The sequence below is a fragment of the Mchenga conophoros genome, linkage group LG19 (genome assembly GCF_057382185.1).
Source record: "Mchenga conophoros isolate Kocher_MC1m ecotype Shallow Benthic linkage group LG19, M_conophoros_male_GT1.1, whole genome shotgun sequence".
In the NCBI taxonomy this organism is placed as follows: Eukaryota; Metazoa; Chordata; class Actinopteri; order Cichliformes; family Cichlidae; genus Mchenga; species Mchenga conophoros.
The window spans coordinates 17,740,273-17,768,029 of record NC_140544.1 but is presented as its reverse complement, the minus strand read 5'-3'; the positions used below and the strand labels follow the sequence as shown (position 1 = coordinate 17,768,029).

At 38.8% G+C, this 27,757-nt stretch overlaps 3 protein-coding genes across 5 annotated transcripts in view; all 3 read right to left on the bottom strand.

Moving 5' to 3' along the window:
* Nucleotides 1-5,780: 5,780 nt before the first annotated feature.
* Nucleotides 5,781-15,405, bottom strand: LOC146551996 (potassium channel subfamily K member 17-like). 2 transcript variants are annotated; one of them, XM_085256983.1, is made up of 6 exons: nucleotides 15,278-15,405; nucleotides 12,839-13,182; nucleotides 11,257-11,371; nucleotides 8,526-8,692; nucleotides 8,260-8,428; nucleotides 5,781-6,618 (listed from the first exon to the last, which is right to left on the bottom strand). In XM_085256983.1, exons 2-6 carry the CDS (start codon nucleotides 13,052-13,054, stop codon nucleotides 6,356-6,358), a joined length of 930 nt encoding a protein of 309 aa, XP_085113109.1. In that variant the 5' UTR covers nucleotides 13,055-13,182; nucleotides 15,278-15,405; the 3' UTR covers nucleotides 5,781-6,355. The 2 variants fall into 2 exon arrangements, with proteins under 2 accessions (XP_085113109.1, XP_085113110.1); XM_085256984.1 differs by lacking the exon at nucleotides 15,278-15,405 and adding an exon at nucleotides 13,905-14,227.
* On the bottom strand, nucleotides 13,169-26,834 carry LOC146551995 (potassium channel, subfamily K, member 16-like). Its single transcript, XM_085256985.1, has 7 exons — nucleotides 26,725-26,834; nucleotides 23,698-23,914; nucleotides 21,890-22,004; nucleotides 21,642-21,808; nucleotides 20,639-20,807; nucleotides 20,303-20,539; nucleotides 13,169-13,182 (listed from the first exon to the last, which is right to left on the bottom strand). The coding sequence occupies exons 2-6, from the start codon at nucleotides 23,908-23,910 to the stop codon at nucleotides 20,331-20,333; spliced, it is 873 nt and encodes a 290-aa protein (XP_085113111.1). The 5' UTR covers nucleotides 23,911-23,914; nucleotides 26,725-26,834; the 3' UTR covers nucleotides 13,169-13,182; nucleotides 20,303-20,330.
* Nucleotides 26,835-27,583: 749 nt separating this feature from the next.
* kif6 (kinesin family member 6) overlaps nucleotides 27,584-27,757 on the bottom strand; it is a 76,416-nt gene continuing 76,242 nt past the window's right edge. Inside the window, exon 24 of one of the 2 annotated variants that reach the window (XR_014889913.1) lies at nucleotides 27,584-27,707. The gene's annotated coding sequence lies outside the window, so the exon portion shown is untranslated. The remainder of the gene's footprint in view (nucleotides 27,708-27,757) is intronic. The other variant, XR_014889914.1, reaches the window with a different exon arrangement.

The following is a 27,757-nucleotide window of genomic DNA, read 5'->3' as shown; positions in this document are numbered from 1 at the left end:
AAGTTCAGGAAGAGGCCATGATTAAGGGTTGAATTAGATGTTTTCACAATGATTATTAGCCAACATGGCCAGTCTGCAAGTTAACGTTTCCTTGGGCAAGGTACTGAATACCGAGTTGGCACACTGAGCGTTTGTGAAAGTGCTCAGAAATAGATAAAAGTGTTGCATGAATGTGTGTGGGAGACTGGGTGAAAGAGACTTGTAGTAAGAAAGCACTTTGAGTGCTCAAATGAGTAGCAAGGTGTTGTATGGGTACCAATCCAATTCTGCTGAAAAGTTGGATGTGTTAACATGGGAGTCTATGGAAACTGACTCACTTTTGGAGCCAGCCTTAAGTGGATATTAAAACATCTGCAGGTTTGTGACATTCCTCTGCACGTTTAATAAAGAAGTCAAAACTTAGCAGCAGTGTATCCCATTGAGAAATATTCAGGTTCACATTGCTGTCGGTTATAATAACAGTGTCACCTGGTTTTTGCAGCCTGCAGCCTTGTTTGTGCTGTAGGAAGCAATATAAGCAAATGATTTATAAGCTTTAATCACTTACTGTATTATGTGCTTGAGTGTATTTACATAACAGTAAACCCCAAGTTTGCCGTCACATTTACTGTTTAAACAAAGCAGAGGGTCTGAGTGGGGAAAAATGTCTCATGTCTTATATCTGTTCTTTTTAAAATTGGGTTTGGGGTTTTTCAAAACAACATTTCTCAATGAGGTGCCAGAAAAGGCCAAAGAGAACATCAAGCAGGTCACACACAGGAGCACTGAGAGCAAATCTGCATGATGAATAACCCTGGTCTCATGGAAAATCACAAAATAGTCCCGAAATGTGATCTGTTTGTTCATGCACACAAATTTTCCCTTTCTTTGACCAAACCACAACTAACCTCCAATGACCTACCACCTAAAGAGAAGTACTGGGCAGCAGACAGTACTGTGGAAAAAATACCCGTTCTGTTATGGAAGGCTGAAAGTGTCGAAATCAGAACTAATAAAGAAATGAAAACTATTAACTCCACTGCAAATTATGCTAAAATAATTGTGGGCATTCATTAAGTTTACTGAATGGCCATCTTTGAATGACATTCCTCTTATTTACATAGTTAATTAAGAATCAAATGTAGAAAGAAATAAAGAAATAAACAGGTTAACTGCATGTATATGTATGTATGTATAAATAAATAAATAAATAAATAAATAAGAGAAATAAACTGGGGGAAAGAAGCAAATAAGAAGCATTTAAGTGATTTTGATCAAGATGACCAAATGTCATATTTCAGAAATGATTAAATATCTAAAAAAAAAAGTCAATTTATTTTTTATGTACATTTATTTGGCATATTTATTTGTGTCAGGGAAATTTTTATCCGTTATATGATTTTGGCTGTTTTGGTCCTCCATACATATATATTATGACGTCAACTGGAACCTGAAAACTAACATGGCATTAAGCAAGCTGAAGTAGCACTCCTGCATAAAAATAAAAGTAGCACGTAGGGTCTGGGCGACACAGATGGGCTGTTACAAATGAAAAATAAAAGGTGAAATGTCTTTTTTTTCTTCTCCAGGCTTTTATCACTTCATTTAGCCTAATTATAACCATGAATTCCTGTGTTTCTGTTATAAGTGTAACAACATAGACAGCTATGTCACAAAAAGCTGTTTAGTAAAGTTGTCTTTAGCATCTGTTTTTGCTACAGGGAGAAAGAATAACTGATAACATCAGGAGATAGGTCAATAATCCCGTCATCTTTGGTCACATGCAGACATGTGGTCCACACAACACAACAAAGGTAAATGATACTGCAGCCAGCTACTATAACTAACACTAAGTATCAGCTATTAATAATTACCACACTTTTAGTGTTCTACAAAAGATTCAGGGCACAGAATACTTTATCTGTGAATGACTCAACAAAATATGACTACCCATAGTCATATAGACAACAAGCCCTAAAGTGATTCTCATTGCAGTTATATTCACCTTAATTTCTCAGGTTTTCTCCCACTGCTAGCTGGATCGTCTGATAGAAAATCAGGAAGTGCTTCCCATCTGAGCCAATCAGAATAAGCAGATTGTCTTTTTGGAATTTCACTGTATAAACTGTATTTCGTTACCCTATATTCATACATGTGTAATGACAATAAAGTTGAATCCTAATCCTAGTCAATGAGGCCATGGCTATTAGGTAAAATTTGACACTTTTTATTGCCGTCTTTCTCCAGCTGCTATGTAGATGTTGCCTGAAATTTTTAGGGCCAAAAACGATATTTAAGCTCTGTTAAAAAATTCCACCAAAAGCGCCACTCGCATAGCTCATTGCAATCTAAATCCAAAATCAAATCTTGTCATTGATATAATGAGATTACAATAATTTCAAAAGCATGATGTACAGTAATAAAAACAAGTACTGGATGTTTTGACTGTTTTCTGATAATTCACTTGGTGAAAGCTTCAAAAAGTACATTTTGGGTTATAGCACTTAAACATTAAATATTTTAAATGTTCATATGCTAATATTTTAAATAACATTTTTACCTACGCTTTGATCCAAGGCTGGCGTTACAGCCACGATTCCTTGTTAAAATAATTTCATAAAAGTCATTTTTAAACATTTTCGACATGTTAAACTAGAGATTGTTTTTTATTTTCTATTATATTTGACCTATAATGACATATGAATGAGCTCACTACATGAATGCAGGATGGTAATGGACTGCTACTTGTGATAATTTACCTACATGTGCTTTCATTTATGCATAAGCAATTTTAACTCGCGGTTCAGCATCTTGTCCAAAGATACTTTGATAAGCAGCTTTAAGGGTGCAGGGATTGGCCCACTGACCTTCAGGCTGTTAGACGTGGATACCTCCTGAGCTACAGCTGCCCATGTATGCATCCACCCCTCAGCCTGCTTTCGTGTCAAGAAATTATTTATTCTATTCAAAAGAAATTTAACATAAAAAATAAAACTAAGACATAAACTAGTAAACAAAACTGAAATTGGATAGTTTCAAACAATAAAAGGTAAATGGAAACTAAATAGAGCCAACTTTAACTTCCACTAGTGGGATTGATTGTTTTTCAGGATCATAGCCTGAGCGTGTGTGAAAGTGCTCAGAAATAGATAAAAGTGTTGCATGAATGTGTGTGGGAGACTGGGTGAAAGAGACTTGTAGTAAGAAAGCACTTTGAGTGCTCAAATGAGTAGCAAGGTGTTGTATGGGTACCAATCCAATTCTGCTGAAAGTTGGATGTGTTAACATGGGAGTCTATGGAAACTGACTCACTTTTGGAGCCAGCCTTAAGTGGATATTAAAACGTCTGCAGGTTTGTGACATTCCTCTGCACGTTTAATAAAGAAGTCAAACCTTAGCAGCAGTGTATCCCATTGAGAAATATTCAGGTTCACATTGCTGTCGGTTATAATAACAGTGTCACCTGGTTTTTGCAGCCTGCAGCCTTGTTTGTGCTGTAGGAAGCAATATAAGCAAATGATTTATAAGATTTAATCACTTACACTGAAGCACATAATACAGTATTTACATAACAGTAAAATCTCAGTCATATATAAAATCTGCACAAACCCGAAGTTTGATGTCACATTTACTGTTTAACCAAAGCAGAGGGTTTGTGTCAGGGAAAAATAGGTCTCATATTTTGTTTGTTTGTCTCATATGTTGGCTACACATATAGCCAACATTCTGGCCAGTGTTAGCTGACCCTAGCTGACAGATGAATTGCAAACTACTTGTAAATCAAGTAGTTTGTGGGCATCTGATTTTGTTCTTATTCTGCTAGTAACATCACTGAGATGTGTATAATTCCTAAAAAAAAATAATCCCAAAAACACTGTTTGAAATTTTCACTACAGTGACCAGGTGACACACGAACGTGAACCACACCAAGATAACAGGAAGAAGAGTAGATCGTGTCTTCATCTGTGTAACTAGGCAACACAGAACCCCTGAGACTTTTCTCCATTTTATCTGAGCTCATGCTGGATTTTGTGTTTTTCCTTACATGAATAAATGCAATTACAACATAAACCTGACCATAAAGTGATACCATCTGATAATAACATTACATAACAACTGGTTCTCAGATGCGAACATATGTGGGCTGAATTTCAAAAGGCACCAGGACCAGCAATGGAAAGAAAGAAGTAGGACTGGGGACAAAAACTCACTCTGGAAATGAACTTAAACTAATCTCAACTGTATGACAAACACTAAAAATAAAAACTGATGATCTAACATGAAGCTGTCATAACTCTGGCTCCAAGTTTGGGGCCCAACTATTTTTGATTTTTCCTTGCAGAAAAAAAAAAAACATCACTGCCTCCTCTCCCTCTGGGGGTTTTCTCACTTTCCCTCAGATATTTATCCTTTTTCCATCACCTCCATCCTTCACCTTTAATGCCAACACTTTTCCACGCATTCAGTTTTCCTCTCCACCATCTGTCTTTCTCATTGTCTCCTCCTCAGTGCTGACTTTGTATGTGAACATTAGGATACTGACCGATACTGTATGCTGTGCTATGGCAGCATAGAAAGCATGAAAGGAAGTGAGGAAACCAATGTGTTTTGGTTTGTTTGCCTTTAATTTGACAGTAATTTCCCTCCGCACTTTGTATTTGTTGCTTTGCTTCTGTTTTTAACAGCCAGTTTGTACACTATTGGTACAGCGGCGCCACCTAGTGGACATAGACATAGATGTGACTTGCACCCATACTCATGTTTCGTCTTTCTAATCACTTTTATTTCCATTTAAAATGAAGTGAAGACAAGATGTGAAGGAGAATTTATGAAGAAGTTCAGAGAATCTGACAGTACTTTCAGAAATTTCCTAAATTATACTGACATATGTCCGCTGTGGTGAAGCTACAATACCCTGAAGATAGACTAAAAAACCTTACCGTGCTGTTTCATGCAGGTCCTACAAACATTTCATAATTAAGGTTGCAACTTTACAGAAAAAGGAATAATTTTTCTGAATAGCTGCTCATGTTGTCCATTCATGTTCCTAATGGAAAGGTTATCCAAAGCAACTCCTGCTTTCACAAAGGACTCCTGTTAGTGAAGTCTAAAGTTACTCATGTCTGTAACTAATGCAAACTAAATCATGGTGACCCTTAATTTTACTCTGATTAGCAATCTTAATTTACAGAATTGAATAAAGTAAATCAGTTTTATTCACCTATGGAATGGATTAATCTGTCCAGCTTTAATTATCCCTACTGATATTTCAGGGTAAATTAAACTCAGTGAGGAAACTTCCTAAGACTGACTATCTGAACCTTGCCCAGATCCCAAGAGGTAGACTGAAATGTGACATATCTAAAACTAAATTCATGCAATGAACCATGCCCGTTGCAGGTTTTGCATTTAACAGTAAGGAAGATTATATTTTATTTAAATGCAACTTTCCCATCTCTCTCCCTCAGTAAATAAACACATTAAGGATCTAAAGAAGCTAAAGCTTTTTGTTACATTGTTCTGTTTGTATTTTTATATTGCCTTTGACCATCCAGGCAGCTGTTAAAACCGATGGTAACTCTTACTTCCTCTTAATTCCACAGTATAGAAATTGACTGCAGCTGCAAAAAACTAACAAACAAACAAAAAGGATTTTATTGTAATTAACAGCATCGATCACTTGTCTGAATGCATTATGAGGCGGTTGTTGGAGGGACTTCTGTTCTAAGAGTAGAATAACTGTGAACCTCAGCAGTTAGAGCAGTCTGGCAGACAATAAGGAAAAGCAGAGCAGGTCCCTTTTAATAAATATTTTTAATTTGGTTTGGAAGTGTTAAAACAATACTTAAGACAAAAACTTTTTACACCTTGACAAATGAAATAAATTTTCCTTCTCTTGCTCTTCTGTAAGGCCAGTTAATTTACTTCACTGTATTTTATAACCTAGGAAATTCCACCACCTCTTAAAATATGCTGAATAATAATAATCCCCAGGCCTCTGTGGGCCACGGAGTCCCTATACCATACAAAGTAGATCATTTTAAAAGACTGTGGCTTTGACTACAGCCAAGCTGGTGCCACGGAGTCGGTAAATGACTTGTGGTCAACTAATTAAGTATAGGAAACAGGCTGACTGTCCTGTCTACTAGACCACAGACGGACAGAAGTGCTGAGTCCTTCTCTAAACTTTAATCTAAAGGGTTTTAGATTAACAAGAGGCACTTAAACAGTGCGTGAATGCTGCTGTCACATAAACCTGACTCATCAAAAATGAGCCAATAGTTTAGTGGCAGTTACGGAGAAAATGTCTAAAACTGACAAACAATAACTCAGGCACGTATCAAATCACCACAAACAGATGTAGGTAACTCTATAACTAGGTGGACTCAGTAACTGGAGGCTGGGTGATCTCGTCTTCCTCCTCCATCTGTGTCTCTGGGGTTTTATCAGCTGTACCGTCTGCCTCATCCCCCTGTTGATTATCATTCTTTTTGAACTGCTTTTTAAAGTAGTTGTTGAGCCGCTCCAGGATTTCGATTGAGTGGTTGATAACCAGCGCCAGCCAGGCCATGCCAAAGAAGATCCACGAGGCTATGAGGAAGCTGTACCAATCTGGGTAATATTTGTCTGGATTGCTATCTGGAAAGAAGAAAGGATTTGGGGATTTTACAAGATAAAATTCAGTTTGAGTCGAGTATACAAAACAGATGTGATCAGAATGCGATCATTTCTAAAACGTGGCTTATACTTTTTCAAGGTTTTCTCACTGTGCACCACTGAACCACTTTTCCTAAATCACTTCTTAGAAGTCCTCTTCTAACTTCCTCCTAAACGATGTCCCTGGATTCCAGAGAAGAGAATCAACTTGCATAGATGCAAATTTGATAAGCAGGGTGAAAGGTGAGCAAAGCGTGCTCAAGTTTCTAAACGTAAAATGGGACCCAGAGCTTTCACCTATCAGACTCTTCTCCTGTGTATTAAGTTTGGATCCAGAAACTCTACTCAGCTTTAATATTAAACTCAGATTTTTTTTTCAATAAACCTTACAGTTAGAGCCCTAAACCATCCGTCAACTATTCTTTTATAGGCTCAGACTGATGCATGACTTAATGTGATTCACAGAGTTCTTCTTCTCTCACTTGTTTTCATTTCCAATGTGTTTATACACTACTAGGGCATGCCAGTACATTTCTGTTGTTTCTCTTCCCGTTAAAAGGGAAAATTTAGAGTATTCAAGTTGGCTTTATAGTGATAGTTTTTAAAAGCATTAGCTAACTCCTTAGCAAATGATAGTTGAAGTGGTCAGTTGCAATATTTATCCTGGCCCATAATTATTATGTTGATATAGGAACAACACCAACACTGGGATGTTGATGTGTCTCATATCCCCGTGTTGATGTTGTCCCACATCATCCTAATAGTATTTGGGTTACAGTTCACTATTAATACATATACTATATGTATTATCTGTCATCCACTTTGTATTGGTAATTTCTTAGAGTGACTGATTTAGCCAATGAATGAGTTCGAGACTTCCAGTTCTGGGCAGCGAATGCAGATGACATTTTTTTAGAACTGGAAAGTATAAAGATACTTTACTGGTTATCCATTCCATTTTTATCTGTGCACAAACAAAGCCAGCTCAAACAGGCTCAAACAGATTAGTCAGTAAAACACGGACTGCAAACAGGAACCCAGAAGCTCCAAGTACCAAAGATCTGGTTCCTTGCCAACAAGAATTCTGAATATACAAGTACAGAATTAATGAAATGATATCTGTGAATGTTGATAAAAATTATGGAGTAACAGTTTTGTTAAAATTATAGGCGGATGTTAGAGACCCAGTGTTGATCAGCAGTGCTGAATGATTTTAAAGTCAGGCCACTCTGACTCTAAAGTTAATATTTACCCTCTGCACACGTTTGCCTATGATTTTACACACGTTTGCCTATGATTTTACCATCAATGTCAATGTGTTAAAATAGGACCGGAAGAGGCCAAGAGGTGCATACAAATTTCACACTAAATATGAGACCTTAAATTGCGAAATCAGGTATGACTTTCCATTTTTACAGGCAATTCTATCTTGCAGAAACCGAGCAAATGCTGACAAGTCTTACGTAGGACTGCTATTTAAGCTCCCTTAGTCTGCCTGGAGCTGCTGCTCAAGTGCAAGCTGTTTTAGTACTCATCTACACCACAGCACTTCTTTTTTCATGCTGTTTCTTGACTCGATTGGTGTCACATCTGTTCTAAACAAAAAACACAATTCTGCTTTACCTGCCACAAAATCTCCAAAGCCGATGGTGCTGAGGCTGATGAAGCAGTAGTAGATGGCCTCTGCATTTGTCCAGTCCTCTTGCTGCTTGAACACAATCATGGGCATGATGAAGAAAAGAACCACTCCGCAGATGTAACATACAAAGTGGATGAAAAAGCGGGTACATGTCTGCAGCAAGACATGGGAAAGAGAAGCAGTGTTAGTCATCCTCTACAGAATAATCGCTCCTTTTCAAAAGGTTTATCTAAAATCAGGACATCCTTACTTTTCGACTAGTCTTTTTCTCGAAGAAGTCTGAGATGTTCCTCACTATGGCTAGGATGTACTTGCCCACTCTGTTGAGAACCACAATGTTGAGTGGTATACCGAAGAGCGCAAAGAACACGCAGAAGATCTGGCCACCTGTAGTGCTGGGACATATGTTCCCATAACCTGAAAAACTTTAAACTGTTACTGTGGTGGAAGGAGAATGGTACTATGGAGGGGTGTACTGCATTGTTTAAAGCAAACCTTTAAAGTTATAGTGTTCAAAATATCACAATTAGATGTCTGTAGATCGCAGTCATATCGCAAGTGCAGGGGGCTACTGTACCTCATAAAGGCATGTTTCTACTGCTATCTTTGTTAAAAAAAAAACAACAACAACATTTTTTGTGCACACTATATTTGAACATATTTAAATAACACTTACACAAACTAATACAGTCAAATATTTTAAATATTTTTTTGGTATTTTAGGTTTCATTGGTAGTGAGTGCACTCAGATAACAAAGTGACTCTAGACCAGATCTGCCCGGGAGTTTTCTCTAAGTTGTCGGGCCACTTTTTTACCTCAGCTGTCAATGCCGGGTGAGATGCTCAACTAGTTACACGATAAGAGGCTATAAAACTTTGCAAAAGGAGTCCAAAATGAGTCAGTAAAGTTAACGTCTGCCCAATGAAAGCGATACTAAAATGGTAAATAAATGGCCTGTATTTATATAGCGCATTACTAGTCCCAAAGGACCCCAAAGCGTTTTACACAACCAGTCATCCACCCATTCACACACACATTCACACACTGGTGATGGCAAGCTACATTGTAGCCACAGCCGCCTTGGGGCGCACTGACAGAGGTGAGGCTGCCGGACACTGGCGCCACCGCGCCCTCTGACCACCACCAGTAGGCAACGGGTGAAGTGTCTTGCCCAAGGACACAACGACCGAGACTGTCTGAGCCGGGGTTCGAACCAGCAACCTTCCGATTACAAGACAAGCTGCCAACTCTCCACGATCGACAACTTTTCTGTTGTTAAGTACAGCTGTTAGCTGCAGTGAAGCCGTCTTTGACATAGATCTTACATTGTTGTACTCTGACGCTTCATGAATAAACTCTCATACAATGTGACAATGTAATCGATCTGTTTCTCAGAGAGAAAGTGCCTATAATATTAGCAGGAATAACATTAGCTTGCAACCAGTTGTTGTTATTGTTTAGTGGGCTTCTTGTCAGCTGTCTGGAAATCGGACAGTCACATGCTAAATCTGCTGACAATAAGTAACAGCGAGAATTTCAAGAATGAATGCGCACATGTAAGCAGGCTGTCATGTATTAGAGCCCTGGCTTTAGTTCAGGAGATCAGGCTTGAGGTGAGGTGGTAGAGGATGACATTTTACCAAGATATTGGTAGCACTGTCCCTTTCCTTCACATTTTTGCTTCTTTGGTGAAGAGGACCCCTTCACTTTTCTTTATTTTTACTACTTTCTACACTGTAGATACATACTGAAGACATCAACTATATGAAGCAAGATGGAATTATGTATTATGACAAAAGTGATAAAAACTGATAGAAAGATTATATAAAAACTCATATGGCAGGAACCAATAAGCTAAGTAAAGAGGAACCACCGTCCATTATTACTTTAAGAACTGCAGTTGCAAAAACCATAAGCGCTACGATGAAACTGGCTCACATGAGGTTAGCCCCAGGAAAGGAAGACCAAGAGCCACTTCTGAGGATAAATTCATCTGAGTCACCAGCCTCAGAAATCACAAGTTAACAGCACCTCAGATCAGAGCCCAGATAAATGCCACATAGAGTTCCAGTAGCAGACACATCTCTACATCAACTGTTCAGAGACTGTGCAAAACAGGCCTGTATGGTCAAATAGCTGCAAACAAACCACTATTAAGGAAAAGTAAAGAGCAGAAGAGATTTGTCTGGGCCAAGAAACACAAGGAACGGACATAGACCAGTGGACATCTGTGCTTTGGTCTGATGAGTCCAAATTTGAGATATTTGGTTCCACCCGCCGTGTCTTTGTGCGACACAGAAAAGGTGAAGCATGGAGGAGGAGGGGGTGATGGTGTGGGGGTGGTTTGCTGGTAACACTGTTGGGGATTTATTCAAAATAAAAGGCACACTGAACCAGCATGGCTACCACAGCATCCTGGAGCAACATGCCATCCGATATGGTTTGCGTTTAGTTGGACCATCACTCATATTTAAACAGGACAATGACCCCAAAACATCTCTGGGCTGTTTAAGGGCTATTTGACTAAGAAGGAGAGAGATGGAGTGCTGCACCAGATGGCCTGGCTTCCACAGTCACCTGACCTAAACCCAATTGAGATGGTTTGGGATGACATTAACTGCAGAGTGAATGCAAAAGGGCCAAGAAGTTCTCAGCATCTCTGGAAACTCTTTCAAGGCTGTTGGAAAAGCATTTAAGGTGACTACCTCATGAAACTCATTGAGAGAATGCCAAGAGTGAGCAAAGCAGTAACCAAAGTAAACGGCAACCATTTTGAAGAATCTAAAATATCAAACATGTTTTGAATCTTTTCATACTTTTTTGTTTACTATATAATTCCATATGTGTTCATTCATAGTTTTTAGCCTTCAGTGAGAATCTACAATGGAGATAGTCATGAAAATAAAGGAAAAACATTTAACATTTAAATGAGAATGGGAAGAAAATATATATATGGTTGTTCCCTTCCCTCATAGCTGACCTATAGTTGTGACCACAGTGGCAGCAAACACAGCTGAGCTGGTGAATTTCCAGAAGCCGTCTGCCGTGTAGTTTCTTTTCAAACTCAGGCCCACCTTTGATGTGTCTTTAACAACCTGAAAAACAAATTAACAATAATAGAAGTAATAACTATAATAAAAATAATAATGCCCACATTTTTATCTTGGTTTTCACTAGTTCTTGACCTGACAGGAACATTTCCCATAAGATCTTATGAGTCACAATTACGTAACTGCTTTGCATACTGGTCCACCTTGTTAAAGAGGTATTGAAACACAATGACCTTGCTATCAGACAGAAAGCAGCAGAAGGTAAATCAATAAGAATATAAGTTAAAATTAAGATAAAGTAAAAAAAAAAAAGATATGAAATGCAATATATATATGTATATATGGCAAGAATGGAATAAAAACATTAGCAACTAAAAACAATCAACAAACCAACTTTACAAGCTGTCTGCATTTGCTTTGACACAATGCAAATCAAAGCAGCTTACATCAACAGGCAGAAGGTTTCAGCCATTTATTACATTGTGATTACCATTTCTACTCTTACATGCAGTATAATATTCATTTTTGAGGACAACTTTCTACCTTTAAATTAAGTTTATGAGTTTCATGGGGAATTGAGTATAGAATGTAAAGCTTCATAAATGAAGTCTGGTCAAATTCACAGGCAAAGCAAGTGCAGCTGGGAATGTCTGAAGGAGCTGCTATTTGCATGTAAGCTTGTTTTCCTTGTCACATGAAAACATGTTTATAACTCAGGCTCATTTTCACCTGTTTTGACCCATTACTGTTGCCAGTCACTTAAATAATTTACTGAAGGTATAAAAGACTGAGCACATAAACATCCTGCACATCTATTTTGAATGTACTTTTTCGAATTACCCTCTTCAAAATGTAGGTAATTCAACTTTCACCACCAGGGGGCAGCGTTTTACCAATGTGTGCTCAGTTTGATGGTACGAACGTTTTAATAGCTCTAATAATATTTTATCATACCTATACAATTTTCCTTACCCATGACAGCAATTGTAAAACATTGCAATTAACTATAGATAACAATGACTTTTATCCATACAGGAGTAAAATAAAAATCAAACAAACAAGCAAACATGAACAAAATATAATTATTACGTATAGTTACAGTGTATTGATTAGTGTAAAATTACCACAAATTACCGTCAAATTATTGTAACAAAAAACATAAAAATGTGTTGAAGTAAATTAACAAATTTATGGTAGGAAACATTTTCAAAGTTCACAAACAACATATATCAATATATACTAAGCCAGTTTAAGCATATATTTAGATCTAATCACTGAATAGTTCCAAAAAGCAAACTGTAATAAATTAGTTCCTTCTGTCAATGTATTCAATGTTCCACAATGGTGGACTGTCGCCATAAAGGAATATAAAAATGCAAAATCATTATGGTTGTGGTTAAGATGTAAATACAGTGGTAGAGAAAGCTGCAGAAAAGGTCTATCAAAACGCGCAATCATAAATTGCAGATATGTATAGAAAGTTTGTTTCATTTCCACATTTTTGTTTCTCACCTGAGCTACGGCCTCCAGGCCAGCTTGGTTGAGACATGGGTATGTGCTAAGGAGCCTTTCTTTGTTTTCACGCAAGTAGCTGACGTCCTTCATTCCGAGGTCTCCCTCCAACTTCCAGAAAACCACCCCACCGATCAGCACATATGCCACATAAACAAAGCCGAGCACAAGAATGGAGGGGATCTGCATCACACTTAACTTTTCCTTTACTCCCATCTTGGCAAATGTCTCAACCTATGCAGCCGGGGACAGACACTGCTCAGGCTTTACCTGCTTTTGGCTTCTCGTGCTGCATTGCAGGCAAATGAACCTCCACCTGTGCTACTGTTTCAATCACACCAGGCCTGCCATGCAAATCCAGAAGGACAAAATAAGAAAAGGCACATGACAAAATTTTAATCTTAGCATTTCAGACCAAGTATGTAGAATTTGCTGATTCATTCTTTTTACCTTAATATTACAGAGAATGGCACAAATGGTAAATGGCCTGCATTTGTATAGCGCTTTACTCAGTCTCTAAGGACCCCAAAGCGCTTTACACTACATTCAGTCATTCACAAATATGATAGTTCAAGGTTGTGTGCTTGTATGGCTGTATTTCAACATGTATTTAATAAAACTACGGCAATTTTACGATTGGGGGGGGGGGATTTCAACACCATGCTTTTATTAGAATACATCAAATTTAGCAAAGATACAATAATGGATTTATTTAAATCTACTTAAGCTCTCACAGTGCATTAAAAATACTTTAAAAATTGGACATTGAATTCTGCTTTTCCCCCTGAAAAGTGAAGACGTCATAAAACTGACAAAACTGCAGTTCCTTTAATGGCCTCTTGAAGCTGTCTTCAATCCCCATAGACTCCCATGCTAAATTCTCAGTTCACTTCAATTCAGTTTTATTTATACAGTGCCGCATCACAACAACAAACACCTCAAGGCACTTCAGATTGTAAGGTAGACCCTACAATACAGAGAAAACCCCAACAATCATTTGGCCCCCTATGAGCAAGCACATTGGCAAATGTGGGGAGGAAAATCTCCCTTTTTAACAGGAAGAAACCTCAGTCAGAACCAGACTCAGGGAGGGGCGGCCATTGGCCGTGACTGGTTGGCGTGAGAGTAGGAAGACTGGATAAAAGACATGCTGTGGAAGAGAGCCAGAGATTAATAACAAGTATAATTCAAGGCAGGCAGGTCTGTTAACACATAGTGAGAAAAGTGGCTAAAGAAGAAATACTCAATGCATCATGGAAACCCCCCAGCAGCCTACGCCTATTGCAGCATAACCAAGGGAGGATTCAGGGTCAGCACCTAACTATATGCTTTAGCAAAAAGGAAAGTTTAAACTTTAAGTAACTTTAACTAAAAGTAGAGATAGTGTCTGTCTCCTGAATCCAAACTGGAAGCTGGTTCCATAGAAGAGGGGCCTGAAAACTGAAGGCTCTGCCTCCCATTCTACTTTTTATTACTCTAGGAACAACAGGTAAGCCTGCAGTACAAGAGCTAAATGCTCTAGTGGGGTGATATACTATAAGGTAATTAAGTTAAGATGGGGCCTCTATGTTTAAGACCTTTATGTGAGGAGCAGGACTTTGGATTCAGTCCTACTTATTTCTTTAATATGTGCATTGAAGGACATATCCTGGTCAAAAATGACTCAAAGGTTCCTCACAGTGATACTGGAGGCCAAGGTAATGCCATCCAGTGTAAGCATCTGGTTAGATACCATATTTCTAAGATTTTCAGGGCCAACTAGTTTAACTAATTGGTGTGTGCTCTCTGGCTTCATGGATAGATAAAGTTGGGTGTCATCTGCAAAGCAGTGAAAACGAGAGTTTGATCCCCGGCACGTGTGGTGCGGAGTGAAAAACCCGGTTAGACACATAGACACCAACAGGTTGGTGGTGTACCAGGGGTTTCTGTTTAAGACTACGCTTCCTCCTTGCCGTCAGTCAGCCATCCTGCTTCCCCGGCTGCTCGGACAGTCTGTCGGGGGTCAGCTAGCGGGGCCTACGCTACCTCCTGCCTTAACGGCTACAGGGGCCTGGCTAGCTACGAGTTTTTCAACGGTGCGAAGCCGAGTCTCCAATTCAGTGAACCTGGCCTCCAGAGCTGCAGATAGGCTACATTTATTACAAGTATCGAGGCCGATGATTAACTAAACATCTGACACAATGAGCAGAAGAACAGACAGGTGAAGAGGCCATGCCGCTAACGAGTCGGCTACGAGCTAAGGTAAGCTAGCGAAACCCTAAAGACCAGTGAGTGAATATTGTCAACATTATTTTGCGAGTGAATACACAGAGTGTGCTGCTAATTAAGCACGTGGAAATTACACCGTGAAATAAGAAGTTATCTGTTATCTGTAAGTTTTTTAATTAAATTGCTACACAAAAATACAACTATGTGCTGAAACAGGAAGTGATACTCTACCGTAGAGAGTGACCAAGTGACAGTGCCACCGTGCGTGGAGGGGTGATCATAGCTTATTTCTACGATCGATTCGATTCAGATTCACAAGGTCCCGGTTCAATTCCATTTGAATCGGGGAAATTTTGCCCCAGACAGTCAGAAATATTATAATTCTGATCATTTATCAGGACATATCCATATTTTTATATCTATAAAAAGAAAGCTGACGCTTGCGAGACTTTATCAAAGGTGAATGCATCACATCAGATGTCTTTGTGTCAAAGTAACTGAGCATAAAACACAGAAAAACATGGAGATTTTCCTGGCCTGGCTTTTTTATAGCAGATAACCACCTTAAAATTTTCTGCAGTAACATTACCTGATGCTGCTGAAGTGAAGCAGAGCAAAGTTACAGAGGTTTAATTAGAGACACAACTAATCATTTTGCAATTTCATGTAATTTTAAAAAGTTTGCATTTCTTCAGTATTAAACAGCAGAAATGAGACTTTTTTTTTGTCGGAAGTGAGTTAAAAAAAAAGCGTCCGACAGCGCTGTACATAGACTGGTGGGTAATAAGCAAGCGAATAATGCAGAAAACAGAGATTTGACATGGGAAACTGTTCTTGAAGTACACTGAGAGGGAGAGAGAGAGCTGTGCATGAAGTGTGATTTTTATTTATTTATTTATTTTTATCGTGGTGGAAGCAAAACATCAAAAGTAAGAGGGAATTCACGACGATGTTTACAGTGGGATGCAAAAGTTTGGGCAACCTTGTTAATAGTCATTATTTTTCCTGTATAAATAGTTGGTTGTTACAATAAAAAATGTCAGTTAAATATGTCATATAGGAGACACACACAGTGATATTTGAGAAGTGAAATGAAGTTGATTGGATTTACAGAAAGTGTGCAATAATTGTTTAAACAAAATCAGGCAGGTGCATAAATTTGGAAAATAATGACTATTAACAAGGTTGCCCAAACTTATGCATCCCACTGTATGTGAAGCGAAATGTGAAGAGTAGTTTGGATCTTCTTTTGCTGCTGGTTCAATAAATTTTGGCTGGAGAGAGACAAAACCTACAGCTTCAGAATCTAGCGCAAAAAAAGCCAACCTTCTCAAAAAAAGACGTAAACACAAACATATATATATATATATATATACATTTTTTTTTTTCAGTGTTGAATGGATTTATTTTTTTTCTTTTTTCTAATAACCATGTTTTCAACCTGGTACAAAAACCAGTTTGGACATCTATACATATACAAATATATGGGGGTAGTTTATTCTATTATTAGTTTTTTAAATTACAGACTGTTGAATTACAGGTGGCTGAGGGCTCCAGCTGTGTGCTAGTGTTTACGTCAGCTATCTGAAACCAACCTTGTTTTCATTTTACTTCCTTTTGAAGCTTTTTTTTTTTTTTTTAAATTGAAAGTTTTGTAATTATGACAGTCATCTACATGAAGAAAACAAAAACAGCAAAAACAAACAAACAAACAAAAAAACAAACAACAAAAAAACCCAGAAAAACAACCAAACAAACAAACATAATACGCACTGACAATAACATAATGGCACAGTGAAACTCTCAGATCTGCCCGGTCTGGGGGAGCTCCCCTCCACCTCTTTACAGGTCCCATGTCGTCAGGTTTTTGCTACTGTCCACGCAGCACTTTACAGTCCATCCCTGATGATATTCGGAAGGGTATTTCCAGTCTCTTTTATGAGCTACCTTATAAAAAAACGTGACCACGTCCTTAGCAGACCTTCCTTCTTTCAGTAGTTGCGTGAAAATACTTAGTTAAGCTCTTGTTATATAACCCACCACCCCTCATCCCACATTACCACCTTCAACAAATCTCTCCCACTTCCTCCAGTTTTTATGAAATTGGTCCATTTTGAGGTTCAAAAAAAAGTAAGTTTTTCCATTCTATATATTTCCTCCATTATTCCTATCCAATCTTTCTTTGTTGGGGGCTCTTTCTCCAGCCACCTTCTGGTAAGCGCTTTTTTGCCCGCTCCCAACAGGATGTTTATCAAATATTTGTCCTTTAAGGAGGCTGCTGATGGGATATCGCCCAAATACACAGTACAGAAATCCAAGTTTAATTTGAGACCAGTCACCAAGTAAATTGATTCAACCACTTCACTCCAGTATGGTTGGATTATTGGGCATTTCCAAAATATATGAAAATGATCTGCCATGTTTTCCCCACAGTTTCTCCAGCATTGTCCATCTGTCAGTTGACCTTTTTGTTTGTATTTTATTTTGGGTGTTATAAAAAACCTAATAAAATTTTTCCACGTGAATTCCCTCCAGTAACCCAAACTAGTAGTTTCCATCTGTGTCCTGCATATATTTAACAAACTGTCCTCTGATATGTTGATTTTAGCCTCCGTCTCCCATTTAATTTTGATATAATTGGTTGATTGATCCTTAAGTGATTGTAAGTTCTGATAAAGTTTAGCAATCAATTTATTTTTAATCTGACCTTTATAAGCTTCTTTTATAACGGGGACTAGGCCTTCACTATGTTCTTCTGTAGTTTTTATATTACTATTGAAATAGGACCTGACTTGGAGATATCTGAAAAAATCTTGGTTTTCCAAACCGTAGGTGTCTCTTAATTTTTCAAAACTTTGTAATCCTTCTTTTCCTAACAATGAGCAAAATGGTCCGATCCCCCTTGTTAACCAAGTTGTATAACGTCTATCTATTTGTGCAGGGATAAATTCCTTATCATGTGTGACCCATCTGAGTTGTTTGAGACCAGCTCCTGATTTAAGACTTTCACATTCATCAAACCATATCTTTAAAGGAGTTTTAGTCCATTCGTTTAAATTATTTTTCTGTTCCAAATATAATTTTTTATCTCCTAGTATTGTCTGTAGTGGTAATTTTAATTTTGTCACATCTAAATATTTTCATTTTGCTTCGTACGACGGATCACACCAATAAATTAAATATCTTAATTGTGCTGCTTTAAAATAACTTTCTAAGTTTGGGAGGGAAAGTCCACCTCTTTCCTTAGGTAGTTGCAATGTTATATACCTAACTCTGGGTTTACGGCCCTTCCATATAAATCCGAAATCATTCTGTTCCATAACGCAAATTGTTTGGCTGGTATGTGTACTGGTATAGATTGAAAAAGGAAAAGCAGTAGCGGAAGTATATTCATTTTGATCAGGTCAATCCTATTATACAGATCAAGTGGCAGTAGGCTCCACCTTTGAATGTTTTCTTTCAATTCCCTTGTAATTGGTGAGTAGTTTAATTCACAGATTTCTGTCAGTGTTTTGGGAATCTTAATACCTAAATATTTAATTATTTTATTTGTATGAATTTAGACAGATTTTTGATCTTTGTTGTGGGTACATAATTGTATGTGATCACCTGTGTTTATTTGAATGTTTATTTTATATCCGGAAAGTTCTCCAAACATTTCCATCTTTGACCATAACTTAGGTAAGCTTCTTTCTGGGTCTGTGAGGGTCAGCAAAACATCATCTGCAAATAAACCCATTTTATATTCCGTATTCCGTATCCATATCCCTTTAATTTGTTCATCCTCCCTAATAGCTTGCGCCAGCGGTTCAATAAATAAAGCAAACAAGGCTGGGCTAAGCGGACATGCCTGCCGACATCCTCTCTGCAAGTCCACTACTCCAGTTAAGCTCCCATTTATTTTTATTCTTGCTGAAGGTAAATAATATAAATTTTTAATCAGTTGAATAAAAGGGTCTCTGAAACCAAACCGCTCCATAACCAAAAATAAGTAAGTGTTGAATGGATTTAAAACAAACTAAAAAGTGGGACAGGTAAAAGCCATCCTTTTTTTTTTTTTTTTTACAGCTCACTTCACCATTTTGATTAATGTGTTTGTCTAAGATAGCCCTCTGCATTCAATTCACCTGAATTTTCCATCACTACACAAATGCAGACATGCTCTCAGAGAAACGCACACACACAAGAGTTAATAAAAAACACAAACGTGTAGCAGAAAACATGATTTCCGCCTGAGTAAACACATTCTCTACTAGATCATCTAAGAATATGTTGAAATAATGTTTACAAAACAAGAAAGGCTCTAATGCTGAGAGTCAGCTCATTATGGCGGCGCCTTTAATTGTTTTATGACTAACACTGAAAAAGTTGATCTTCTTAACTTGTGTTTCTGAAGAATGGCTACTTTTTATTTTGCAAGTCACATACTTACATTTGTTTTGTTTTTTTTAATGGCAGTCAGTTCTTGGAGAACCATTACCAACCAATCACACTGGTGGTACTCCTGAAGATTTCAGAGCTGAAGCTAAGTAGAGCGCTAATAGGAGGGATGTTAACCTATACTGATACCAACACATGGAATAACATGGGCAAAAATGTGAGCTGACCCAGTAGGGACTTGGGAGCTACCATGAGTGCAGTATGAAATATCATGGCATTGTTACCACATTCACACTGCCTCTAGTGTTTTACAGCATGAATGTTCCCTTCAGGTTGGACCCATCAGTGCAGAGTTCTGGAAGAACATCCCAATTATTGTGAGGGAGGAAATGTGACAAAAACATGAACTGTGTGCAAGAACACCTGCACAATCTTAAGATGCCAACTGACTCACTTGTCAGATTTTCCATTAAGTTTTGATTTTGACAAACTGGAGGAGATCACAAAATAAAGGGGGGAAAGGGAAATGAGAAGACTTCTGCAATGAGATCTAAAATCTGTCCAGAGGTGCATGAGAAAATAGTGCTGAATGGGAGATTGGCCACATTTAAATGAAGTCAGGCTTTTGATTTTTTCCCCCTTCTGTCAACCTGTTCTCATAACTTTCTGAGCACACTTTGTATATAATATGTAAAACATTTTGCTCTCAGTGAGAATAATTAGAATTAATTAGAACAGTGTTATTTGTGTGAACTGTTTGCATTTTATGACAGTTCAACGCAAATATTTAAAGCACCGATTGTGTGGCCTGAATGAGGTAGAAGTCATCCTGCTTTGTCTATTTTAGCACAGTCTCGCTAAATATATTTTACGCACTGTATATGGTGCTATCTGCAGTCCATTTTCAGATCTTTGATGTGGCTTCTATTTCACTGGATGGCATGTTCTCTGCCTCCCTTTGTTTCCTGAGGCTCGGGTAAGTCTGGTCCAGCACATGCTCCATTATACTAGCTGCCATGTTGAAGATGAGAGCGAGCCAAGCGAGGCCAAAGATGATCCAAATGCCTGCAACACTGCGGTACAGATAGATGTAGGTCTTTCCAGGGTTGGTACCTGCAAAGACATTACGTCCAAATGCCTTTTACAGTCCACTGGATAGAATCACAAAGGTTAGGTTGACTTCTGTGCTGTTTGTTTGCTCTCTCTACTCACCCACCACATAATCTCCAAAGCCAATGGTGCTCAGGGTAATGAAGGCGAAGTAGAAGCCCTCGCCATATGTCCAGCCTTCCACGTAACTGAACAGCAGAGGGGGGATGACCAGAAACAGGAAAGTGCCAGCGATAAAGAACAAACTCGCTGCAACAGCCTCAAATGCTTGCTGCAAAGGACAAAAGGTTTGATATTATACACAGAGATAAAGGCTATCAGCATGCTGTGGCCTACACATCCAATCAATGCAACAAATGTTGATGTCTTTTTGGCAGCACTTTAGTATTTGATAAACAAATGAACAGAGTAGTTAGAGTATTTCTGTAATCTTTTGTTTAAGCCAGTATTTGCTTTCAGTATCTGAAGCAGGTCCAGAAATGTGATGCTTGGCTTGTAATATCTGCCAATTCACATGGGAGCTGTGTAAGATTAGGTTTTGTCAAAGCTGTTAAAAAAGGTATAGTTTCAGAAGCTAAAAGAAACATTTTGGTGTTAGAGGTTTTAGCCAGGAGTTTGTTTGTTTTTTTTAAAGCTTTTCCACTTCGGTGTTCCAAAAGGCGCAAAATCTATAAAAAGATGTGATTGTTTACCAAACTTTAACCCTGTCCCTAGATTGGCCAGCAGTTACCTGGTGAAGGTTAGGAAAATAAGTGGTATGTGAAAGTGTGAGGGCACTTATCACCTGTATTGCTTGTTTACATGGGCTCCCAGCTAGTTTACCAAAGAAACAAAAATGCTGGAAAGTTGGTGAAGTTTCTTTCTATACATGTCATTTTTATGTCGTGGTGACCACTGATGGTGCTGATAAGGTTCTTCACATCAGAATCTCATCAACGCTGGACATTTTAACACCTCATTTTTATTCTTTGGCTTTTTCACTAGACTGTACTAGATAATAGGCCAACCTATGTTAGCTTTAAATGTGCTTATAAACAATTTTGATTTGATGTGATCCCTAAAAAAATTTAACTCCATGCTGTAGCTAATGGACATGAAGCGGTACCTTGTGAGGAACAACTGAGACCAGTCCCTTCTCCAGCCTCCCCAGGTGGATAGTGAAACACTTCCCCAGCTGTTTGAAGAAGGCCAGGTTCAGGGGAATCCCACAGAAAGCATAAAACACACAAAACACCTGGCCAGACACAGTGCTTGGGGAGAGGTTTCCATAGCCTGTGAACCAGATAAGGAGCCGTTATTAAGCGGGGCAGGCATTTCCCACAAATGGGAAAACTGAAATGTGAAAGTGCTCACCGATAGTTGTGATGACTGTGCTTGCAAAGAAGAAGGAGCTGCTGAAGTCCCAGTTACTGGGGTTTGTGGAGTTTCCTGAAGGATTTACTCCATTTTTCTTGGCATATAAAATGACCTGTGTGTACACACACACACACACACACACACACACACACACACACACACACACACACACACACACACACACACACACACACACACACACACACAAATGCAAGCACAGAGATAGTAAAATCAGGATTAAATGTGCCTGAACATTTAATGACTCATGACACTAAAGGGAGCCAGTAATCTCACTGGCAAATATTTTAGATTAGAACACACTAAATGACGCATTAGGTCAGGTTACAGTCAGCTATTATTACCATGTATTTAACATAATGGTGGGGCCAGCAGCTATAATCCTGTATTCACTGTGTCCTGTATCTGACAACAGCAGAATCTAATTTTACATAATTTAACTGATTAATGTCCGTTGAGATGCATTTAAGGCTGCATCTTCTAAAAGAGTTATTGTCATGATGTTAAAAAAGCTTGTAGTGTAATAATTGATTCTCGTGTAACATCACTAGATATGTAGTTCATTGCATTATTAACATTTATGGTGTTGATAGACATTTATCATGGCACTAGATCTGATGCTGAACACATTTTGGTAGAGTCTGATAATGTAAAGATGCAGCACAAACTTAAAATTGGTAGAAAAACTACTCACATATATTAACTCATTCACTGCCATTGACGTCTATAGCCGTCAATGGCAGTGAATGAGTCAATGGGTTTAACTCATTCACTGCCAATGGCTGGCAGTGAATGAGTTAATTAGCCAGGCAAGGAGGCCTGAATTTTTTAAAAACTGCTGACAATCAGTGATCCACTCTCCAGGATCACTGATTGGAGAGTGGTGAGAAAGCATTTGTTATAACCAAGGTTCACTCTCCTCAAATGACCTCACCAGATCTCAATCCAATAAAACGTCTTTGGGATATAGTGGGCTGGAATCTGCATCAACTGTGTGATGCTATCATGTCAACATGCACCAAAATCTCTCGTGACTGTTTCCAGCAACTTGTTGAGTCTATATCACAAAGAAAAAGGGCAAAAGTGGGTCCAACCAGGTGTATGTAATCTAATCTAAAGTCTCCTGCATGTATGTGTACGGCTCAAGAGCTTGGTCTTATTAGCTACATTGTGGATGTGAGGGGTATGGGTGTAGCAAGAAACTGCGTCCATAATCATACAATTGTTCATTCACTTTCTGTTTTTGGAAGCACTACTGACCTCCCAGTACATTCTTAACCATCCAGACCCATCAGGTTGTCTGTGACAGTCTCCTAGGATAAGTAGCCAGGCAAGTAAATTACAGTTTTCTAATCAAAATGAGCACTCAAAGCTACTTACTGTCAAGCCTTCAACTCACATACACACACTTTATTCTATACTCAAGTGCCTTATCTAATGATTTATTATTGCACTGGAAGGAACTCAGGGTTAAGTATCTTGATGACTTCCTGAGCCACAGCCACATCATTTTTAAAACTATGATTTAAAACTATGGAGAAGAAGCATTCATTTTTGGCTTTTTCTCTTTGCTTTTCATTTCAGATTATTTTATGTTAAATTACATATATTTCAGTCTATTTTCTATCTAGAAGGTCTTACATTTTTGTAATGTTGCTCATTTTACATGAGTACCTTTTATCTTTTAATGTAAAGCACTTTGAATTGCCTTGCTGTTGCCTTGCCATCACTGTGTTGGTAAAGTTGGGACTATCAAACACATGCTGACAGTGTAATAAATGCCAGACCTTAACAAAGTACTCCAAGGCGTCTCCATCCAAGCAGGTGTAATTTGCTAAGAAATTCAACTTCTCCATCAGAAAATGGTTTCGATTGTAGTTTTCGGCCTCTCGCTCCAGTATTCGGAAGATGGTGGCTCCAGCCAGCAGGTAGATGAAATGGGACAGAGCCAAAAGAGCCGTCCAGCTCACTCTGACCCGCACCACGTGAAAGCTCGCCATTGACCTCCCGCCACCAACAGAAAGGATACGATACCAATCAACAAACTTGTTGGAGGAGTTGGTTGTTTTTTTTTCTTAGTTCAGAAAGAATTGAAAGACAAACCCTCGTTCAGCGTGAGATTCTTTTTGAAAACAGGCAACGAAAGCGGTTTGCTTAAGGAGAAAGCATTTCTACATCACAGCAGGATGAGGGCAGGCTAATGTTTGGTGAAGCTCTGAGTCGATAGGTTATCAGGTCTCATTCTGCTTGGTCAGAGTCCTGTAAATTTATGGGTTATCTGGGTAATGGCCAAACTTACTTCACCTCCATTAGTGACATCTGGGCACACACATACACTTCCAACTGTTTCCACTAATAAGGGAGCAACATCTTGTCAGCATAACAGAAGTTAATGTTTGACCAGCGGCAGCACAGGCCATCTGATCCCAGCCTGTACACAAGCCCAGACTCACCTACCTCTATAACTTTGGGTTTCCCCACATGCCTATTCCAAGTTTCGGCTCTGACTGTGCTCATTATGATTATTAAGGAGAAACTTAAACAGGATTTAGTTTTTCAGTCACGTAGGTTACAATAATTAAAAAAAATGTCAACACATCAAGAAAACAGCATCAACCATTAGGCATATATGGCTTACACACCCAAAGGTTACCAATTATTTAGAGGCATCTGGAAAAAATTAATCAAACAGATGTCAAATATTTGCTCTGTTTTAGTTTCTGTCATATAAAAAACGGACTGGATGTTACCCAGTGTTTTGTGATTTCCTGTTTTAAAGCCAAGAGTTCAACATTTTTGTCGTCTTGAATTTTGAACTGATATTACATGGTTATGAAGGAGCACCACCCTTTTATCCTCTTTATACTTTACATAACAGTACCATCATTTACAAACTGAACATCATGTTGTATTTCATTGGAATAACACTAGTGACTAAGACCATAATCTCACTAGGAAAGTATACTGATCTTACTCCAAAAATCAAAGCAGGAAAAAATGATGCTTCAGACCATTTTTCTGAGATTTCACTCCAGCAAGTTAAAGGGACTCAGTGGTTTGTACAGTCCTCATGTTCTTATATGCATGCTTGACAACATCAGGGCATGCTCATAATTAAATAGTATTCTGGGGGATCTCCTCCAAGATCTGGACCAGGGCATCTTTGAGCTCCTGGACAGTCTGTGGAGCAACTGGGCTCCACAGTGCAGGGAGCACAGGGCCCTTTAAAGGATATTGTGTCATCAGGCCACCTCATGAAGTCTGTTTTTGATTGTCTGGCCTGCTGGAGTTTATTTTGTAGGGTTCTGGCCTGTTCTTCCTTGCACAAAGGAGCAGATACCAGTCCCGCTGATAGGTTCAGGACCTTCCATACCCCCATCCAGCTCTCCAAGACTAACCTCCCGTCTACTGGAATCTCCTCCTTGTTTTGTGGGTTGTCTCATACAGTGCACCTGTTTTTAATTTAGTTAAAACCAGACACTGAACAGATCAGTATCCCAAAGTTTTAACTGACTTGATGCTATACTAAAATTTAAAAGTTGTCCTTTTTTATGAGCAGTGTACGCAAAGTAAAACAGCTTCTAAGGAACTAGTGCATTCTGGGAAGTGCAGCAATCCTAGCACATCCCTTCTTCCTGGGAACACCCTCTCTATTACAATTACCAGTGAACCCAGTGATCGGAAGTGATGTTCCCGAGGGAAATAACAGGTGTAATGACGTGACTGAAAAAGGACCTTGCTCCAAAGCCACTCAGCCTCGATGCAAAGCGTGCATGTGTCAAACAAATTGATGCAAAGCCATGTAAACCTGTTGACAGGTCGTCTCTGTTTGGACAAATGGCTTTGAGGTAGCTAGGTAGGCAGACACAGCTTATTAGCTGATGCTGATGGAGATATTGATTTTTTTTTTTTTTCAAACCTGACAATCTCCCTGAGATAGCAGTAAACAAGCCTCAAGTTAAAACTTATATTATCGTTGCTTACTGTGGAAATAGGTGCAGTGATTTACTAACGTGTAGAAACATGCATGTAATGACAGTATATAAGACAAAAACTGTCTAATGAGTCGGTATTTAGTAAGAAAACCTTAATTATTGAACACAGCCTGAACTCTCTATTTTAAACTTCCTTGTCAATTTTTTATGGAGTCTTCAGAAATAGTTCTACGGGTTACTTGAAAGACATCCAATGCTCTTTTTTTGGATGGTGGTTGCTTTTTTTGTTCTCTGGCAGATGTAGATGATCCCACACTGTTTCAATAATGATGAGGTCTGGGTCACAGCAGGCTAATACATGACTGACTGTGTTTCACTCTATATTTTTACATGCATACTTTCACATTAGCATTTGAAATTTGGGATCAGTGTCATGTTGAAAGAGGAAGCTGCTACCAATCAGCTCTGGATTTTTCTTTTCAAAGGACACGACTTTCAGATAGTGTTCACCTGCTATAGGTTTTAGGCCTGGCACTACTTCTTTTGTCCTTCGCTTGTCTAGTTTCCTCAAAATCTTTAAGGACACACTGCACACCATGCAAAGACATGGCAAACTTTTACCTAACTAGGAATTACTGGAGTGAAAAAATAGCCAATGGCCACAAAAAAACTTCAGAAAGAACTTCAGAAAGACTGGACAACAATTTCTCAATTCCTCCTTGAAAGTATAATATAAAGAAATGAAGGGTGTGTCAAGAGCTTTCGCTGTTCTGTGTCTAATAATAACTATTTAGTTCAGAATCCAACAAGAAGAGTTTGTAACACAATCTGAATAGAGCTTTTTACCGACTGGACACTTCTCCATGGGTGTTTCTTTACCTTTGGCACAGTGCATGCTGGCATCATTTCCCTGAACAGCAGCTCAGATCAGCTGCAGTTCCTGTAGCGTCCACTTGGTGCTGGCTCCAAAAGTAACTCCTATGTTAATGTCAAACTTCATAGCAGAAATAGATATGTTTACAGCCTGTTAACATGTTAAGGCCTAAAGTTTACATTAATTAGAGGTGTGGCTTCCTTAGTGACAGGTGAATACAGACACAGGTGGCTTTAGGTGCAAAGGGAAGGAGGGGCTCAGGAGTCAACCCATGTAGACAGCAGCCCAGTCCTGCTGCCAGTCTTCCAGTGCTGGACAGATCTGCCTGCCTAATTTGGATGGGAGTAAAGGTTCGGAGGCATTTGGAGGGGGGAGGGGGGTGAGTGTGTGTCTGTGTACATGAGAGATTTGAGTGTGTGTGTGTGTGTGTGTGTGTGTGTGTGTAACCAGTGTTCAACTTGAAAGAGTGTCCTTTCACCCGGTTAAGCAAAAGTCAACAGTCCTCCAGGTGATGCAGGTGACCTTGAAGTATAGGAGCAGATAGTCAAAACACAGTCCTGTTATCAGGGAAATTTGTTGTTTTGGGCAGTCTTGGCCTTGACAGTCTTGAGTAGCTGCATGAAGGAGATGGTTATTTGGGTTCAAATTAACAACTGCATTCCAATTTCGCATTTAGTCTAAATGTCCATCACTGGTCATCAGGTCTCTCAATTCCCGATGCAGAGCCGTGAGCTTCTCCAAGATCTTATCAATATTGCGTTCAGTAAACACAGTCTGAGTACTCACGGCTTGACCATGGTCAATCGTGTTGGCCAACCTTGTGGGGTTTTGAACAGCTGTAACCGCTTTTTTTGTTCTTCGATAAGCCAGGTCCGCTCCAGCTCCAATCAGCCAGAATACTGTTATCATGGTCCAGAACAGGTAGATCTCGTTCAATGCTGTCCAACGAGAGTGTCGCCAGGAAATGACGCAACAGCAGCAAACATCTCTGCAGGAGAATCGGGCTCTCATAAGTCTTTAAGTTTTAGAGAACAAGAC

What these genes read in the sequence shown, in the direction of transcription:
- LOC146551996 (XM_085256983.1), bottom strand. Translation starts at nt 13,054, where the DNA reads ATGGGAGTAAAGGAAAAGTTAAGTGTGATGCAGATCCCCTCCATTCTT. An exon ending in CACTGTGGTCACAACTATAG is followed by an intron (nt 8,693 to 11,256) that starts GTCAGCTATGAG and finishes AAAGTTTTTCAG; the next exon opens with GTTATGGGAACATATGTCCC. An exon ending in CTTTGGAGATTTTGTGGCAG is followed by an intron (nt 6,619 to 8,259) that starts GTAAAGCAGAAT and finishes TCTTCTTTCCAG; the next exon opens with ATAGCAATCCAGACAAATAT.
- LOC146551995 (XM_085256985.1), bottom strand. Translation starts at nt 23,910, where the DNA reads ATGGCGAGCTTTCACGTGGTGCGGGTCAGAGTGAGCTGGACGGCTCTT. An exon ending in CACAGTCATCACAACTATCG is followed by an intron (nt 21,809 to 21,889) that starts GTGAGCACTTTC and finishes TCTGGTTCACAG; the next exon opens with GCTATGGAAACCTCTCCCCA. An exon ending in CTTTGGAGATTATGTGGTGG is followed by an intron (nt 20,540 to 20,638) that starts GTGAGTAGAGAG and finishes ATGTCTTTGCAG; the next exon opens with GTACCAACCCTGGAAAGACC.